At 35.5% G+C, this 18,718-nt stretch overlaps 1 protein-coding gene across 13 annotated transcripts in view; it reads right to left on the reverse strand.

The window, feature by feature from the left end:
* The window catches only part of LOC123869765 (disks large 1 tumor suppressor protein), a 33,330-nt gene that overhangs the window by 11,827 nt on the left and 2,785 nt on the right, over window positions 1-18,718 (reverse strand). For 3 of the 13 annotated variants that reach the window (XM_045912773.1, XM_045912772.1, XM_045912769.1), the window contains exons 3-14: window positions 14,652-14,767; window positions 13,947-14,045; window positions 13,092-13,145; window positions 8,661-8,690; window positions 6,330-6,560; window positions 5,335-5,415; window positions 4,556-4,807; window positions 4,014-4,155; window positions 3,396-3,661; window positions 1,866-2,119; window positions 1,003-1,126; window positions 490-598 (exon numbers count right to left, since the gene is read on the reverse strand). In XM_045912773.1, coding sequence (XP_045768729.1) covers window positions 490-598; window positions 1,003-1,126; window positions 1,866-2,119; window positions 3,396-3,661; window positions 4,014-4,155; window positions 4,556-4,807; window positions 5,335-5,415; window positions 6,330-6,560; window positions 8,661-8,690; window positions 13,092-13,145; window positions 13,947-14,045; window positions 14,652-14,767 — 1,758 coding nt within the window. The other 10 variants (XM_045912771.1, XM_045912776.1, XM_045912783.1 and 7 more) reach the window with 10 other exon arrangements.

Here is an 18,718-nt window from a genome sequence, read left to right on the forward strand (position 1 = left end):
AAAATCAGCAGTACAGTCCTCAGAAGATAAGATAGATAATTTGTTTTTTTTTTCGGAAATTTACATTAAAAATGTTATGTTCGCAAGAACATAGTATCCTATTGTTATAATTATTACAACTTGACTATTTTTACATAAAATATTACTATAGGTACATCTAGTCTATATAGCTCATTCTAAGACACAAGGCACATTGTGGTGAGGCTCGGAGGCGAAATGATGCGATGCGTCTTTTCTAAAATGTTACTAAGAACTTTATATCAGAGTGAAGCAAAGTGGAAACAAGAAGTTGCCTAATCTGTTTTTATTTATTTTGTTGTGTTTGTTACTCGCAAATTGTTGTAGTCAAGATAAATAGTTGCAATGTTTTAGAAAAGACGCTTGGCGTCGCTTCGTCTCTCGCGTAATATGCCTTGAGTTTCTAAAACTTTTTATTATTTTTGAGTAATTGGCAATCATTGGCTGAAGTATTTTTATGAAAAAACTTACGCTCCTGGTCCGAGCCGTCTTCCGATTTGCCATCCTCCCGGCTCTTCATGAATGGGAACTTTCTGCTAAACGATAACGTTTTCTTTTTCCTTTCCAATGTTGACTGACTCTGGAATCACAATTGTGGAGTTCTGCTTAGTAATACTGCAAGACTTAAACAAACACTTGTATTACATATTATTATTTATTATTTTTGAGGCATATACACAGTCACAGGTCACAGCGTCCCGGCGATTCTGACAAAAAACGTGTAAATCGGTTCTTATAAAGAACTAACTTATGCCCACGACTTCATCCGCGTGGAATACACAAATTTTAAACCCCTATTTTACCCCCTTAGGGAGTGAATTTTCAAAAATCCTTTCTTAGTGAATGTCTACATTATAATAGCTATCCGCGTGCCAATTTTCAGCTAGATTCGTCCAGTAGTTTGAGTTGTGCATTGATAGATCAGTCAGCTTTTCCTTTTATATATTTAGATAGAAGCGTATGAATACTCAATACAATACTGACCGTGCTGACGGGTGTGCCCTGTCCCTGGAACTTGACCTGTCGATCCCGCGCCCGTTGTTTTCGTTCCCAGCGTCGCTTTGACGGAATGATACCGATTGCGTCTGGATCCGTCGTGTCTAGCCGCCTGCAAATGTTTATTTTTGTTCCACATATTCCACAAAGGATTCATCAAACAGATATATTTTCGGAAGTAACCACAAAGAGTAAAAGAGAGAATTTAAATGGTTCAACAGATAATTATGTTTTAGTTGATCATTTCGACTAGCCTAAAATATATTTATCACATGTCCATCAGAAAATTTTGTTCCACTCTGTGACTGCAACAATCAGAAGGCATATTTGTCTGATCCGGCAACATCTGAGTCTGTGGGGAATACAAAATGTATGAGCAGTGTGAATTGAATTTTTCTGTCAATTTCTGGTAATATACAGCCGGTCTTAGAATCTGGACACACGCTACCGTTCTATATTATTTGAACTATCGAAAAACTAGGTATTTTCAAAAACCAATGTTTCGGCAAATAGATTGTTAAATCGATAAATCACCCGCATCAACCATGGAACAGCGAGAAACCGTGAACGTTGGCATTCTTATTATGTGATCGACATGCAATCTACTCACACGAAACGTTTTTGCTCAAGGTTTCTGATACGAACCGCTAAGGTGTGAAAAGCCCTTTAGGCGTCGCGTTCGTGTTTACCACGCCACGTATAACAACACTTTTAACGAATAGGCATCTTCTAGGCAAGCGCGTTTCAACCTAGACCTAGTTATTGTTTTTCAATGCATTATGGTCGTCAAGCGCAAGCCTTTAAAAAAACCCATTGCGCAAGTACAAGGTCAGAGCATCTGTCACACATACCTGGCTTGCCACCACTCGTCATCAGAAGCGTTGGTGACGTGTAATATGTCACCGTATCGGAATGGCAGTCCTCTCGACGGCAGACCGTCGTCTCGGATGGGATCGTAGTCAAAGAGAGCTCTCACGTAAAGCGACCGTTTCTGCGAAGTCCTCAACAGTGTGTGGTGCTGCTTGAGTTCATTTATTCGAGCTTCAAATTTATTGTACTCCTGTGGCCTGTATACTACTGTTAATTTTACATTTTGTCCTGTGCCCTATAAAAAAGAGACATCAATAGTTAGATAGACCAAATACAAAACAAAAAGTTTAATCTAACTTGCAACATGGCGATTAGCGCAGGTCATAGACTAGGATTTAATACACAAGACCAGCTATTTGTTTTGTAAAAAGCACAGTCTTGTTTTGCGCACTATACCTACATACATAAAATATAAAATTGAAACATCTGTCTGTGATTCGAAATATCTGCCTTTTTCTAATATCACATCTTTTTTTTGTGTCAATATGTGTCTATTTTTATGGGACTTTCATAGACAGGTAGAAGACTTTGTTAATCTGATCTTGGCTACTTTTAATCATAAAATTTTAGCCCAAAAGCCAATTTTGGACCCATCCGGTTACTGACTTGAATCAAGATTGATTAACCTACACAATCGATTGATTTGCGCTGACGCATTTAGGTCACTTTAGCGATAAAATATACATATAAAAAGTAATGTCCCAGCTCACTCACTTGACTGATTCATTAAATTAATACCCAGCCCAAACTCTTGGAGTGGACTTAGAAAGCTTGAATTATGCACAGAGGTTTCCTTTGTAAAATAGACAAGGAAAAAAGCTGGATTTATCGAAATTTCCTTGAGATAATGAATAAATAGGACTTATATTTGCGACGAGTGAAGCCGCGAGTGGCCTAGTTATCAATAATATTTTATACCCTCCTAATATTTTAGCGATCTAATATTTGTAGCGATAATAAACTCCTGCCTAACACCCATCAAATATCAATTGAAATGTGCACCAAGTAATTAACCACTGCTTAAAAGGCGCATATTGATTGTTCTATTCATAACACATTGATTGAGTCATGGGGTTTTTAAATTATTCAGTTACGCAATTCAATATTAGCTTGTCTATTTCGTCAATCGTGCAAATGTGGCAACTATTTAGATTTGTATGCAGTTGACAAATGTAATATGAAGTAATAAGCTGATTGTAACATAGTATTTCATATATCACATCATAGACCGGTAATTAGTAAAATGAATTTTAAATTAGTGTTCTTTCAAAGGAACTTTTAAAATATTTTCTTGGTAATAATCAAGTAGGTATTTCATAATTCCAGGTGCATATTAATGTTAATTTCACTGTAGGGATTAACTGGTCAATATCAATACAGCAATCTTGCACATTTTTGGATGCTGGCTATCTCTATGCCAAAGCTCAATGGATGAGCCATAAAAAGGTAGGTAACACAGACAGACACTTTTATAAAATTAGTATGAGTTATGGATTAGATCCCATACATACCTTCAAGGCTTTAGCGGCTTGTTCATGTGTAGCGTGGGTTATATCAATGTCATTCACAGCCAGTAACCGGTCCCCTCTTCTCAGTTGGCCCGACTTCTCTGCCGGGCCGCCCGCCAGTAGGAATGATACGTAGATCCCGTGGCCGTCTTCACCGCCCACGATGTTGAATCCGAGGCCTTGTGGGCCTTTCTCGATGTCCACCACACGAGGCTCCTCGGTGCTGTCTGTTACGTCCTCGCGTCTTAGAGAATTTGCAGTACTTGATGCTGGAAATAGTACAAAGTTGGAAAATTAATTTACATAAATAACAAGACCGATGGATTTTGGGCTGCAATGCTGGAATAGTGACTATGTACTGGAAAATGTAGTATTGGTATACCCACTTCAAGGTGGATAGATGACAAATAGCCACGCGACACAAGACCATTGATACTGAAAATCGATGGTAAAATACTATATACCTAAAAAGATCTGTGAGGTTCAAGTGGTTTGGTAAAACATTAGGATATTTGAGTACTTAAGAGTATAGATTGTCTTCAAATAACAGACTTTTTATTACAATCTATTAAGTTAACACGCGAATGTTTACGTCATTGAGACGCTAGATGTATAGCTTACGTGTGTTAGCCCGCGACGTCCTCGGCGAAGGCTGTCCGTGTCTGGGGCCCGGGATGAGCACCAGCTGCACGCGCTCGCCGGTAGCCTTCAGTGCGCTCACGGCATCCTCGTGGGTCACGTTGTCTAGATCTACGTCGCCTTTCTGTTGGACAATTAATATAACGTAACGTAACGTAGATATCGAAAACAGTTACTATTTCGCGACAGGTCAAGTCGCGAGCTATATTGAGGACTTAGCGTCCTCGTTTGCGGTAGTGATCGTCGCTTCGTACTTAACTGACGAATATCAATTTTTACCTATATATTTACGTTAACATAAGTTTATATTCGTCATTCCCACAAAGGAATGCAGAATTAGTCTACAGATTAAAAACACTGAACAGTCGCGTATTCGATCTGTCGGAATAGTATCCAAGGGGTAGAATGGGTCATAACAGATTTTTTTTTCAGGATTATCAGAACAGTTTCAGGATGTAAAGGTAAAAAATGTTAAATTTAGTTTCCTGTGAATAAAGAGTAATTTTTTTTTATATAATACTCACTGAAGTGTTTTTAACGACCAGCAGTTTGTCGCCGACCCGCAGCCGGCCGTCGCGGTGCGCGGCGCCACCCGCCATGATCTTGGTCACGTAGATGCCATTGTCGCCCGGTATGTGCTGGTTGCCGACGCCGCCCGCTATGCTGAAGCCTAACCCGGACCCGCCTTTCACCAACTCTATTTCCACCGCTTCCTCCTTATTTGATATTTGTGATACGCTTAGCAGATTCTCATCAGTCGGCCGACGTCTTATTTTCTGTAAAGAAAAGCTTTTTAAACACAAGGTAATGAGGAAAAGGGATCCTGGCCCAATAGGGAGTCACGGCTGTTCTTAATGTTACGAGTATTCTCATTAGTACGAGTGTGGAACCGATCATTAAGACCCATTACGCACGGTCGACTAGTTGCCCGGCAACTCAATCAACGGCGACTGTTACAATCTGTGATTTATATGAAAGTTGCTGAGTCTGTACGCACGGAGTTGCGGCGACTCTGTGCGCATAGACACGGCGACTTTCATATAAATGACAGATTCTAACGGTCGCAAAAGTATGTCTGTCTGCTAGCTTATCAGTCTATCGGTAACAAAATTCTTCGGATTTTAACAAAATTTAGTAGAGATATAAGTATATCCTATCCCAGTATGTAAGCTACTTTTGGCCCCGGAAAAACAAAGAGTTGCCATGGGATTTATAAAAAAGCTAGATCCACGCGGGCGAAGATGCAGGTCTCACAAACTAAGTACCTTAAAAAACTTAACTATAACTTAAAAACTACACTTACCAGTCTTACTGTGTTTCCAGCCTTTTTTAGCGCATCAACCGCCTCGGCGTGCGTCACATTTTCGACTGACGTGTCGTTAACCTGGATGGGTTTGTGAATAAATTATATTAATATGAGTGACACATTGTTTTATTAAATTACTATTCATAGTGGATCATAATCTTGTGACTAATAGATAAAACTAAAAAGTAAATCAAGATTTATTCAGACAAGATAAAAAGAAGAAGAAGAAGCGAAATTAGTTAAACCACACATAAATTTTTTTTTGAATTTTTAATTGATGTGATTAGTCTTGTTGGTGGACCACAACCACTTTCGCGAAAACAGTTTTAACTTAAGGAACTAGGAGTACTGAATCATCAAGATGGAATTGTGTGCAGTGGCTAATTATTTGATTTATAATGATTTTTGTACAGATGTAAGGATGAGAAAGTAGACAGGGTTTTCAGAGTAACGCCTGTATATGACTAAAGCATGACAGCAATATAGTGGCTGGGGTGGTGGCAGTCCAGGCAGAAATGCTGCAGCAGCAATCTTTACAAACTCTAACTATAAGATCAACCCGTTTTTACCCCTGGATCACCCCCAGCCCGACGTCTGCGGATTTAGTGTAAAGTAGGCGGCGTTTTATAACAATTTGTCTTTCAGAAAAAAATCTGTCGCATGTCAAAAGCATTCACCTTATACATTTTGTACTAGACCTAGTAGACTGTCAGAATTTTACTGAGTCATGTCTTTGCTTTCGACACACCTTCTGGACTTAAAAAATTTGCCGAATCAGAATGTCTGAAGACACGCTCTCTTTCCAAACATTTTGTACTAGACTCCGCAAACCATCCGAAAGTCTAGAGTCAGCGGTCTATCGCGAATTGAACTCAGGTTCGACAGAGAGAAATTTATGATACTGTGTGAAGTGTGTCGAGGGTATTTGACAGAAAGTTTTCTGATAGACAAATTCTTATTTGTTATAATATACGGCCGGCCAATCACAATACCTGTAGTATGGCGTCGTTAATTAGCAATTGGCTGGCAGCGGCCGCCCCGCCGGGTATGAGCTTAGTGACGTAGATGTGCGGGTCGTCGGCCACGTGCGGGTTGTCGGCGCCGCCCGCGATGCTGAAGCCGAGCCCCGCGCCCCCCGCCCTCGACAACACCACGGTTAAGTACAAGTAGCCATCCTCGCCCACCGTGCGCTCCGAACCACCTTCTATCCCGTTTATCTGCAACTTTCACATCAACCAGTCAATTGGCAAGCTAAAGCTGATCGCCAAGCACGAACCGCACGCATTAAACGCATTTTTCTGTACTTACAAACATCTTGAGCAAAAGCAGAATGTGAGAGGAAGCTGGCATTTGCCAGCTTCCTCTTCTTCCAGAAAGCAAGAGCCGATTTAAGTGGGATGTTAAAGTGACTTTATCAAAGGAATGCGGATGACGAAATTGGTCATCATGTAAGTATGAAAAAGCGTTTCTTTGGCCTCGTCTTGTATTGTGCGATCAGCTAAAGGCTCCTTAACGTATAAACTTGTTATCATTCATCAAGTAAACTTTTTAAGATTGCCAAATGCATAAAATGTACTAAATATGTTTACTTTATAGGTAGATACATGAGGTAATGTCTCTACAACAACTTTTTATCTATGTCAAGGAGCCCAAACTGTTTGATAAGAAAGGTACATTTTTTAGCTGGGACATGCATAGTTTAGTTAAAGTAGGTATAAGTTAGAATAGTTATGAATGATGATTTGCATGGCTCTGAAGTCCCATTTTAAATTGTCAAATGATTGATAAGTATGATTGATAGGTAGATAATGCATTTTTGCTTTGATGGTGGAGCACATACCACTCCTATATAGGTAGTATTTAATAAATATCACCAACATGCAGTTAATCTGTAACCTCTTGATTATTATTTATATTTATTATGGAGTACCTACATACAGATATTATTTATTAAAATGTCTCTATGCACTAAGTACCTACCTACAGTATATTAAAGTCCATAATGGGACCATAACACTAGGAGAATGTATACAAAATAGATTGTGGATACATTGTCTAACTATAATGAAAAGGGACGATGTTACAATGAAATATGCATACATTAGCACACAAACTCAGTTCAAAAGAATTCTTAACCTACTTTTCCATATTCTGTTTAAAACTTGGGTTAAAAATTGGTTATGCATGTATGTACTTACTTATTATGCAACTTTTGAAAGAATTATCAAGGTTTTTCTTTAAATTGAATCTTTGATAAGTATGTACCAGTACTATGGAAATATAATAGACAATAATAGTATATCTCTATCTTAAATTAATAGAATAGATGAACAGTAACTTCGCATTCACAGACAAAACATTGTCTGCATATTATATTGTATCCAATTGAAACAAAAAAATCGTTAAGTTATTGAAAATTATGTATCATAATAAGTGTGATAATTTTTAAGCTATTTAGTTTGTCTTTTGTACACCTTTTTAGTTAGTTTTAGTTAAGTATATTGTATTTAGGTTACAGTCAGAACTCTTATTCTGTTCAAAACTAAATTTAACTGCAAAAAAAATACTTTTGACTATAGCTCTCTGGCTCCATGCAGTCTTATCTGTTCTACCTTAAGTGTTATTAAAAGGGCTTCGCAAGAAGAATTTCCTTCATCGTCCATTCACTCAGCTTCACTTTTGTTTCACTATTGAAGGTCGCTTGCTTGCTCCCGTTTTTGCTTCACTCAGCCTGCAGGCTCTCATCTTTTAGACCTTCTTTGCAAGCTTTCGGCTTTGAGCTTTACAAAAATACTTGGGATAAGATAGACAAGACTGCATAGAGACTGTGTGTGCTCTGATTGTGTTCTGACCCACATTCAACTTAATCTTGTATTTATTTATGAATTTAATGGTGATTTATTACAATAGAGTTTTGACCAGATTTTCAGACACTTTTTAATATCTGTAGTGATATGTAGTTCCAACTACTTTTTTGCCATTAAGTAGGTGTTTTGACCGGATAATGCTGTTTTGACTGTAACATATATACAATAAGTCCAATGTAAGAATACGAAAGTCCATGATCTCTATCATTGACACTTGAAAACAAGGTTTGCAAGGAAAATGCTTTGCATAAATGGGTGATCTCAAGTACTACAAAATCCATTTAAATTATATTGAACCAAAGTCATTCCTATTCATAATTTGGACTATTTTTTTATTAGTGTTATATTAAACTGTATATTTTTCTTTCATTATATTACCATTATTAACTGTACTTATATAATTAATAATGCTTAACTTACTTCTAATGTTCGAAACCATTATTTTTATATAATTACCTGCTTCATTTCAGGTGTTGAGACGTGAGCCTGAAATACAGAAACCATTAACTAAAGTAAAATACTTAAATTAAGTTTTTACTATCAATAATAATAGTGATAAAATAGTCAACTACTTCCTAGTGATTTAGTATCATAACTTCTAATGAACTAAACTACAGTCAAAATCTGTTATAACAACATTGAAGGGATCACAATTTTATTATTAGGTTGCCAAAGCTGCTAGTTGTAATAGCTGGTGGTTAAGTCTTTACGCAACACCTTCGAGACAGTTCTTTTTAATTTTTGCCTGTTTGTGTATCTATCTAGGCTTCACACAAAAAACCACTAGACTATTTGTTTAGTTTAAAATTAATTTACTTACTTTATAGTTTTTTTTAATATTCAAACTAAGCAATGTTCTTATTCAAAACATCATAAGAGATTCTATTTTTATTTTTATAATAAAATTGCAATTATTTCCCGACAAAAATATTTTTCAGTTGTTCGTTTAGTAACTATTTAATTAAATAAGTATAGTATGCGACAGGTTGAGATGGCAATCAGGGTGGGGACACCCAGCACACCCCCTGCTCTAACCGTCCCCCCACCTCATACGCTGATTGCCATCTCAACACTCTTGAACTAGGTATTATTATAAAAGATCATAATGTTCATAACACTGACAAGGAAAATCTCTAAAACACTCTTAGGTTGTTTTTGAGGTCAATAGTTAAGTATAATATATATCTAAACAGAGTGAAAGTTCTATTAGAAGTTTGAATAGCATCTCTCTAATACATTTTATAGTCCAATGATGTTTTAGATTTCTTATCTATTGCTATAATCTTATATCAATTTGGCTGCTGCTTGTATCAATTTATTAGATTGTAATGAAGCATATTTAAAGGATATTACTTAACCAACTTGATTATCCTAAAAAACATTAAAAAAAGCTATAGTCCTACTAGACGATTAGTATTTATAAAATTTACATGTATTGAGGCCTGAAAGACCCATTTGTACAGATAGAAGCAATAACCTACTCACCGTGTCAAGGTTAAATAAGGAGGAGACTTTCCGAAGGAATCCATTATGGGTTTTTTTCTTCCGTCTCTCAGTCATTGTGACAACCAAGTGTGCATAGCCCTCAGGTACTTGTATTCAGTTCTACACTATGTACACTGCATGCATGTTAGTTACACACTTGTGCCGCTGTCAGCAGCTCACTGGCTGCGCTCCGGCATGCACCATTCTCTACCTAGAACCCACTTGTAGCTTGCACCAAAAACTTTAACTGTGTATTGCCACTTTTAAAGGAATGCTACCTCATTTTTTGTTTGCATGTAATCCCACAGTACAAGCTGGTTATCATGTTAGCTCACTTAAAAATTACACCAATCCTTATCAGCTAAGGAATTATTTTCGAGCCGAGCCCTTCCTGATAGCGAATTTTATTAGAATGTATGCGTATGTAGTTAATTGAGTGTTACCAACTTGTGTTCGATGATAGGATGGTAAATGAATGTCAAAGCGATGAACTTTAATTAGAATGTCCGTGTTACGTTATTTAACGTGCAATATAGATACTCTAATATTTAGAAGAGAGGTAAATCGTTCAGCGAGTAACAGAGAATCGTTACAAGCAAAACTATTTTAGAAGTTTCATTAGTCTCACCAAAGGTTTGAAAACGGTCCCAAATTGTAAAGAAGTTACTAAACGTTTAAAAATAGATTAGTGTATATTATATGGCCTTACTTGCGACGAATACGAAATAACAGCAGTGAATGTCAAAATTTTGTGTGCAATATCATTTCACTTGATAACCATTTACGTTTATTCCTCAGTTGATGTTGTGTTCGTATGTCATTGGCACAATTACTGTAAAATTTAACAGCACAAAATCACACAACGATGAAACGTTAGCGTACATATCGCTGAAAACTTGTACTATATTTTAAGGTTATAAATAGTACTACGAGACGCGAAACACCAACCATCCGCCATTACCACTTGTTGTATAGCGTTCGGTAACCTACAGTGTTGCCAGTGGCAGATAGTCAATTGTAACACGAGACATCTCAAAATGTAACATTTTCACGAGAAAAGTAACATTTCCTTATTTTTCGTGGAAAATAAAAGTAATAAGGTACACAGGTTAATATGGCACTTTATTATACAAAAATTTAAACAGTTTTCTTGTCCCATTAGTTAAGCTTAAAAAGAATCGTAATAATAATTATAGATTGAATAAATTGACTGCTGATCCTGAAAAAGAAAAACAAATCAATATGTAAAATAATAATATACCAACGGATCTAAAAATGTCTTTGAATAGCTATAACTTATTTTGTTAGGTAACAATTTTTATTACAAGTGTAAATTAAAAATTTATATCACCCCAACAAGTGAAGGTTACATTAACTAGAAAAGAGCTGATAACTTTCAAACGGCTGAACCGATTTTCTTTGATTATAGCTAAGAACACTCTCCATCAAGCCACCTTTCAAACAAAAAAACTAAATTAAAATCGGTTCATTAGTTTGAGAGCTACGATGCCATAGACAGATACACAGATACACACGTCAAACTTATAACACCCCTCTTTTTGGATCGGGGGTTAAAAAGATTAAAATCGTCTTATATCGGGCGATCTGGCAACACAGGACTGTTTGAGTTTGAGGGCTACGCGCTAGGTGGACTTTGTCTGTGTAGCGTTTCATGGCGCGCGTGTGGTGCCTTTTTGGAGCGTTTTTTTTTTGTTTAAAGTGGCTGGTTTTTGTGTTTCACTGGCGTTTATGTGACTTAATAATAAGATGACAGTCAATACTAAAACGAACTGCTTTCAGTTGCAAATATTATGACTTTGTTTTTGCATTACTGATTCCCTAATTAGTTAGTTAACTACTTACCTATTTACTTAAAACTACATTGTATACAACATTTACTTACCAAGCAAGTAGTGTTAGCAACACATATACACAGTCGATAAGGATAACGAACAAACCAATCACTTTCGAATTTTGACGAAATAAAGATACAATTTTTTTTTGTACTTAGATACATAACTACAATATCACTACCCCGCAACGAATAACTTTATTATCCATAAAACCGACTTCAAAAACCAAAAACACTAAAAAGTAGAAAATAATTTTTGTTTAGCTACACATGTAATGTACCTAGGTATGAAGTCGAGCGAGCATATTAAAACAAAATTAGAAATCCAAGAGTGAAGCTCGCCCGACTTCATACCTAGGTACATTACATGTGTAGCTAAACAAAAATTATTTTCTACTTTTTAGTGTTTTTGGTTTTTGAAGTCGGTTTTATTTTTCTTTTGAAAATTTTTTATTTCACAATTTTTAGTGGCCCCACTGTACTATAATATGCTATGCCCAGTTAAAACCCTACTGTTTACTAAGCTATTACAGTGATCGCGAGCAATTTGCTCCTATCCATTGAGGAGTTCTATTCTCCATCTCCGAAGATATTCATCAGATCTTCACCAAATTTATATGGGACCACCTGCACAGTATACCCTTTCAAACAAAAAAAAAATTTTCCAAATCGGTCCAGGGGCCTTTGAGTAATCGGGGAACATACATAAAAAATATAAAAAAAAATAAAAAAAAAAATAAAAAAAAGATCCCGACGAATTGAGAACCTCCTCCTTTTTTGGAAGTCGGTTAAAAACAAAGTTCAGTCACAGAGAAAAACAAACAAAACACTTTCTTAATCACAGAGTATAATTACAAAACAAAGTGAACTTAGACCAATAACTTAGAGAAAGTGAAATAAACTAACAAATGGGTCAATTACGACAAACAAAAACTGTTTTGGATGCGTTCCGTTTCACGATTATTTTTGGTTTGCTGGGAAAAATTTGAATATTTTTATGAAGTCCTAAAAGTAACGTAAAGTAACATTTTGAGTCGTGTAACATGGAGGAAACATGAGGGGGTCAAAAGTAACGTAAAATGTTACAAAAGTAACATTCTGGCAACGCTGGTAACCTACCTTTGGAAACGTCACGTCATCAAAAACAAGACAATAAAAAAAAACAAAACGATCCAACTATCGGTAAACAGTAAACACGACGCGTTTCGCAGGTTTTCTGGAAGGTGGCGCTACAAGTGTGGTTCTATTAGAGTAATATTTACTGTTTTTACCTACTGAATATCTTAAAATATTTGGAAATCTAAGTACTCTTTATATCTTATAAATTAATAACAGCAGCAGCCAAAGCGATTTTTTCATACCTACCCACTCTACCATTCAGTGAAAGTAGGTATTCAAAAATTAACCGCCATTTTCACAGTACATTGTAACATACAAGTTTAAAAGGTTTATCATACTTATGAATTACATGTTTATTACCATTTATAACATAATTATATCATGAACTTTTTGTATAGAAATTAGTTTCTCTATAAAAATATTATATTTACCTTCTTCTCTTCTGCTTCTCCAGTTGGCGATATGATAGAAGGAATGGCCCCCACCTTGTAAAAAAATCAAGAGTAAAATTATTTTTAGTACTAATTTTGTAGTTAGGTAGGTACGTACTTTAAAATAATAAAATGTTGATAAATAGTAAATACGTAGGCAGAATCTACTGGGTAGGTAGGTATCTTTTTTTTTAGAAAGAATATTAGCCATGCTAATCATGACTAATACTCCCCTTTCCCCTCCAATTAAGCGTAATGCTTGTGCCAGGAGTGGGTACGACAATAATGCAACGGGTGGGGTTTGAGCCGCCGACCTTTCGGAAGTTAGTCCGCTCCTCAACCGTTGAGCTATCTACGCATAGAGAGACAAATTCTATCTCTATGTACCTATCTACGTAGAGTTTAGTTTTGTTGGAATAATAATAATTAAAACTGTGTCTAATCAACGATTTTTTATTTTCTTATGTGTTTTTATAACATACTAGCTGATACCCGCAACTTCATTCGCGTGGATGTAGGTTTTTTAAAATTCCCATGGGAACTCTTTGATTTTCCGGGATAAAAAGTAGCCTATGTGCTAATCCAGGGTATAATCTATCTCCATTCTAAATTTCAGCCCAATCCGTCCAGTAGTTTTTGCGTGAAGGAGTAATAAACATACACACACACACACACACACACAAACTTTCTCCTTTATAATATTAGTGTGATTTTCCACGTTTGTATTTAGGTCAATTAAATAGGTTCTTATTGAGGCATTTACGTAGGTAGTAAGTACTTACGTAGTCTCACGAGTGCCTACGTATTTATACTATTTTAAATGTATGTAACAAACAGTTCATTGATCAAACATACCCGCGCCGAATCTGGCGTGTCAACATTCCGATTGTCCGATTTTCTATTGTTGTCTTGCAGAAAGGCATTCGAAACTGATCTGTATTCATTGTCTCCTGACTGAAAAATATTAAAATACCTATAATGTATACGTAAACGAACACAATATAAACATTAGAATTAGCGATATTTTTTATTAGAAATGGAGTTTGAGTAGTTAGCTGCCAAGTATACGTATATGGGTAGGTACCTATAGCTAAAGTAAATGCTATTTCAACCAGCTTTTGTTTTGGACAAAACCTTCCTACCTTATAATTGTAGGTACTAAGTAGGTAATTATTAGGAGTATGGTATACTCGTAGATGATGTCCGCGACGCCAGTGGATTTAGATTTTTTGAAAATCCTATGGGAACTCTTTGTTAGGATGCAAGCTATAATTAAAATAGAAAAAAAAAACATAAAATAAAGCAATAGATAAAACCCGCGACTTCATTGTGGATTTAAGTTTTAAAAATCTCGTGGGAACTTTGGTTTTCCGGGAAAAGTAGCCATATCCGTCCCTGGGATGCATGGATGGATGATTATTCTATACAAAACGTTCAGATCAGTTATACAGATGGGCCATGAAAAGCTAGCAGATAGCCAGACACACTTTTCGTCATTAACACACACAGACACGCACACACACATTTATAATATTTTAGGTAGCTGTATGGATTACTTACTTCACGACGAACGCCGTCGGCTTCCCACTTGTTTGCTATGCGGATTGTCTCCGCTGTTTTCTGCTGAACAGACTTGGTATCGTCGAGAAGGGTTAATTCGTAAAATTCTTGAATATCTGCACACGAAAGTCGGCAATTTAGTAAGCAGGTTAGTAGGTACCTAGCTAAATATCTAAAAATTGTGTAAATTGATCGTTGAACAATAGACTAATTTCAAACGGTAGGCTCGACAAAGTTTCAGATATATGAATAAAATCAAAATCAAATCATTTATTTGCACGATTGCAGGTAGTTATAATTATAGTGGTTTATTAGCATCTACAATCCGCCATGTGGCCATACAAAGAGCAAGCAAATACAATAAATCTCTCTATAAACTCGTAAAAGGGTTAAAACGTAGTAGAATTATTGTAATTTTCATACAAATGAATATTTTCTTAGTAGGTAGGTAGATTGCCTGCAAAGAATCGCGTGTCGTGTTAGGTGATCGATATCAACGGGCAACGAACCTATAAAACATAATGATAATTTTATTATTATGTATTTAGGTTATTTCTTAAGGTATTTAAATTAATTAGAATTATTTAAATCCCTATGTTCTAATAATTAGGTAAATTATATAATTATGTCCTTAAAAACCATCAAATTAGTAAATCACTTCTGTCCACGACTGACACAAAAAAGGAGTGTAATATTTTCAAAGTTCATGTCATTGTAAGTACCTACTATCTATGTAAGTTTATTTACTCCACCATAACTTCTAAATGCCTGAATAGATTTGAATGTGTGGTATCGTTAGAATGAACATCATTCCGAACACTGACATAGGAACTATCACATAGACCCCAAGTGATAGGTACTTATTATAGACTATGAATTAAAAAATAATAATATGGCAGACCAGTCGGGGTTTTAATTTTTTAATTTATAAATATGACTTATTTTATTTTATTTTTTTTCTATTCTTAACTCTTTTAAAGTTACCAATATACTTATTATCCCATGCGCATTCTATGAGAACCCAGTCACTTCACTTGTAATTGATGCATAGGCAGGCCACGTGGTGTCTACAGTATGCAGTCTACAAACATTTGAGAGCACATTATTAACCGTTCACAGCCAGTAGAGCACATATGGATCAATATCGATTGACCCAAACATGCAAAATACATAACAGTTTAACTTAGTTCGTTAGCTTTATATCCACTAGTGCTTATTTAGACGTCAATCATTCAGATACTACCTACTTGGTGGATTGTCTGGAAGGATTCGTTAAGTTACGTGTTTTACGAAAAATGGTAGGTCTATGGTTTTAGGTCTAAGTATCAGGAATAAAACATTATAATATTTGGATATAATTATGTATATGTATCAAGTATCAGCACATTCGTATTATACTTGCCTGTATAATAATTTATCTTCGGTACATAAAAAATCATTGCGTAAGTTGGTCAATGGAAGTACCTACTTGATTTGTTTTTCGTTAAAATATTGATGTAGATTCGGTATGCGCTCAGTAATAGCTGACATTTCATTTATCGCACGAACGATTATTTGAATTTCAATTAAAAATGTTTCAACAGAACTCAGCTATAGGCTGGCGAAGGTAAATTGTGGGCGAAGCTGTGACCCATATCTTTATATTTGGGTCGAAAGGAACATCGCTGCAACGATTACAGACTCTGCATTTAAAACATTATTCAAGTTTACTCGTAGTACTAAGTTTTATATCAATTTGTTACTTATTAAGTACCTCCATATTATTTACTTACAAAATACTGTCAACAGTAATGAATATGGGCGTAGCGTAGCCCACCATAATATGTGGCGTAGCCATAGCGTAGATAAATACTACGAACGCTCTACGAAGGAGAAACCTTTTCTACTAAACTTTCATTAATTTATTGCACTGTTTTTCGTTTTTTAATTAAAAATTACGACGAAAACAAATAAAATGTAGCCGAAGCTTTATTATTTTGAAAATAAATCTGTAGTAAAGTACATCTTTTTTTTAAACTTTTTATTGAATGAATGAGTTTTTGACGCTATCTTACTCTACATTTGAGTCTAAAACTCATTTGCGACAGAATGGGGTTTACTACACGTTCATCCTGCAAGGGTCGGATACCTTAGATGACCTACTAGTAGGTACCTACCTACTACATTGTTCCACAAAATGACTTTTCTACATTCAACTCTTCAAGGGTCGGGTAAGGCTATGCTTACTTAGATTTACCTACATAACTCATAGGTATATGGCATTGTAAGATAGTTTTAACAGATGCTAACTATTAAAAAAAATTGATTGAGTTTTCAAGCATTGGCGTGGTATGTGTGATGTGATGTAGCTCATGCAGATTATTAGCTATTGGAAATTTTTAATTGGAAGTTCAAGTAACTCGATCAGTTGTACGATAAGTGTAAATACTAAATAACTACACCTACTACGTACTACGCAGTTATTTCAATGTAGTGCTTCGACGTACCTATATACTTAATCGATACAACGCAGGAATGGCTTTTGCAATGTAATTTATAGGTAAGTTCCTGAGGAACTTCCATATTAAGAGCTGTTGTACACATAGGTACGTTACGTACAAATAATTATGAATTCACGAAAATAACACACGATGCTATACAATACAATGAATAAACTGCGTACTTCCTTTCTATATAATTATACTTAGTGTAAATTGCTTAAAAACAATATGTAATAGTTTTAAAATAAGGTGGTTATAAGTTAGGTGGTACCTAAAAGAAAAACAACAGTAATCGATAACCTGGTTCTCACAATGCGGTGCTGGTCCGTGCCTTAGTTTATACCTATGATTTTATATTGTTTGACCTACCTATTCCCTCTGTTTTTATTTTATTTTATTTTATTTATTTATTATGAGGTACGCCCACAGCATGTTCACAAAACACTTAAAAAATACAATAGTATAGTCTTATTCAGTGTGACACACCACTTACGGGCACACACAACTTATGCGGGTAACACAATGTAATATACATGACCGATCGCAAAATATTAGTATATAATAAATATGGAAAAATTATATAGCTCCGAAGGATAATATTTCTAAATATTTATTATCAGTTTTTAATTATTAACTACGCAAATAAATGTGATTGAAATAACTACAAAATTAATAAAATTAATAACTGGCCGATTAATTTCTCAAAACAGAGACAGCCGCCGCAATACGTTTTTTAAAAGTAATCAAACCCTGCCGAAAAATGTCGACTTCCTCTTGAGCGCAGGTAAGCTCATTGTAGATACGGCTTAAGCGATTTAAGGCCGAGTTGCTACCCAAGTTAGTTTTATACACGCTAATCCTAAAAGTTTTCCTAGAAGGTGTTCTTTTAGACTTCTTTGGAATAACGAAGTAAAGAATTTGTAGTAGGTCGGGAGCATCTACTATACCATTTACAAGTTTATGCAAGAAGGACATGTCGGCAATACAGCGACGATCACTGAGAGAGAGCATGTGGAAGTGCTCAAGCCTAGCTTCATATCCAGAACGATAAGGACAGGTGCGATCTCGGTAGGCTAAAAATTTTGTAAAATTTCGCTGTACTTTCTCGATTCTTGCGACGTGAACTTTATACATAGGGTTCCATATTGAAGACTTACATTGTAAGGGTGCTAACAGAATGACACCATGTTGTTCATATTAAATCTTGATTGAAACGTGAAAAGCATTATTCCTTAAATTTTTGATCAATTCTTTGAAATTATGGTCATAGTTTTAACATTTTTGAAAGCTTTTAAATTGTAAAAAAAAAAACTTGTTTAAGTACTTATAAACAAAATATGAATAAGAAGGTCAACCACGTTATAAACTCTTATCTTTAAAGCAATGGCCATCACCCTCTTTCCTCAGAGTAGGTAAATAAGAAAGCTTGATTTCAGAAATCTTGACTTAAATGCAGTCTAATTAACGCAATGCATTTAAATTACGAAAAATTTTAAACATTGTGTCTAACTTTTTGACTCTACGTATATTTAACAGTATCATGCGGCCTAACGTATTCGTAGCCACGAATAAATTAAGTAATATGAA

This window comes from Maniola jurtina, chromosome 11 (assembly GCF_905333055.1).
Source record: "Maniola jurtina chromosome 11, ilManJurt1.1, whole genome shotgun sequence".
Taxonomy (NCBI): domain Eukaryota; kingdom Metazoa; phylum Arthropoda; class Insecta; order Lepidoptera; family Nymphalidae; genus Maniola; species Maniola jurtina.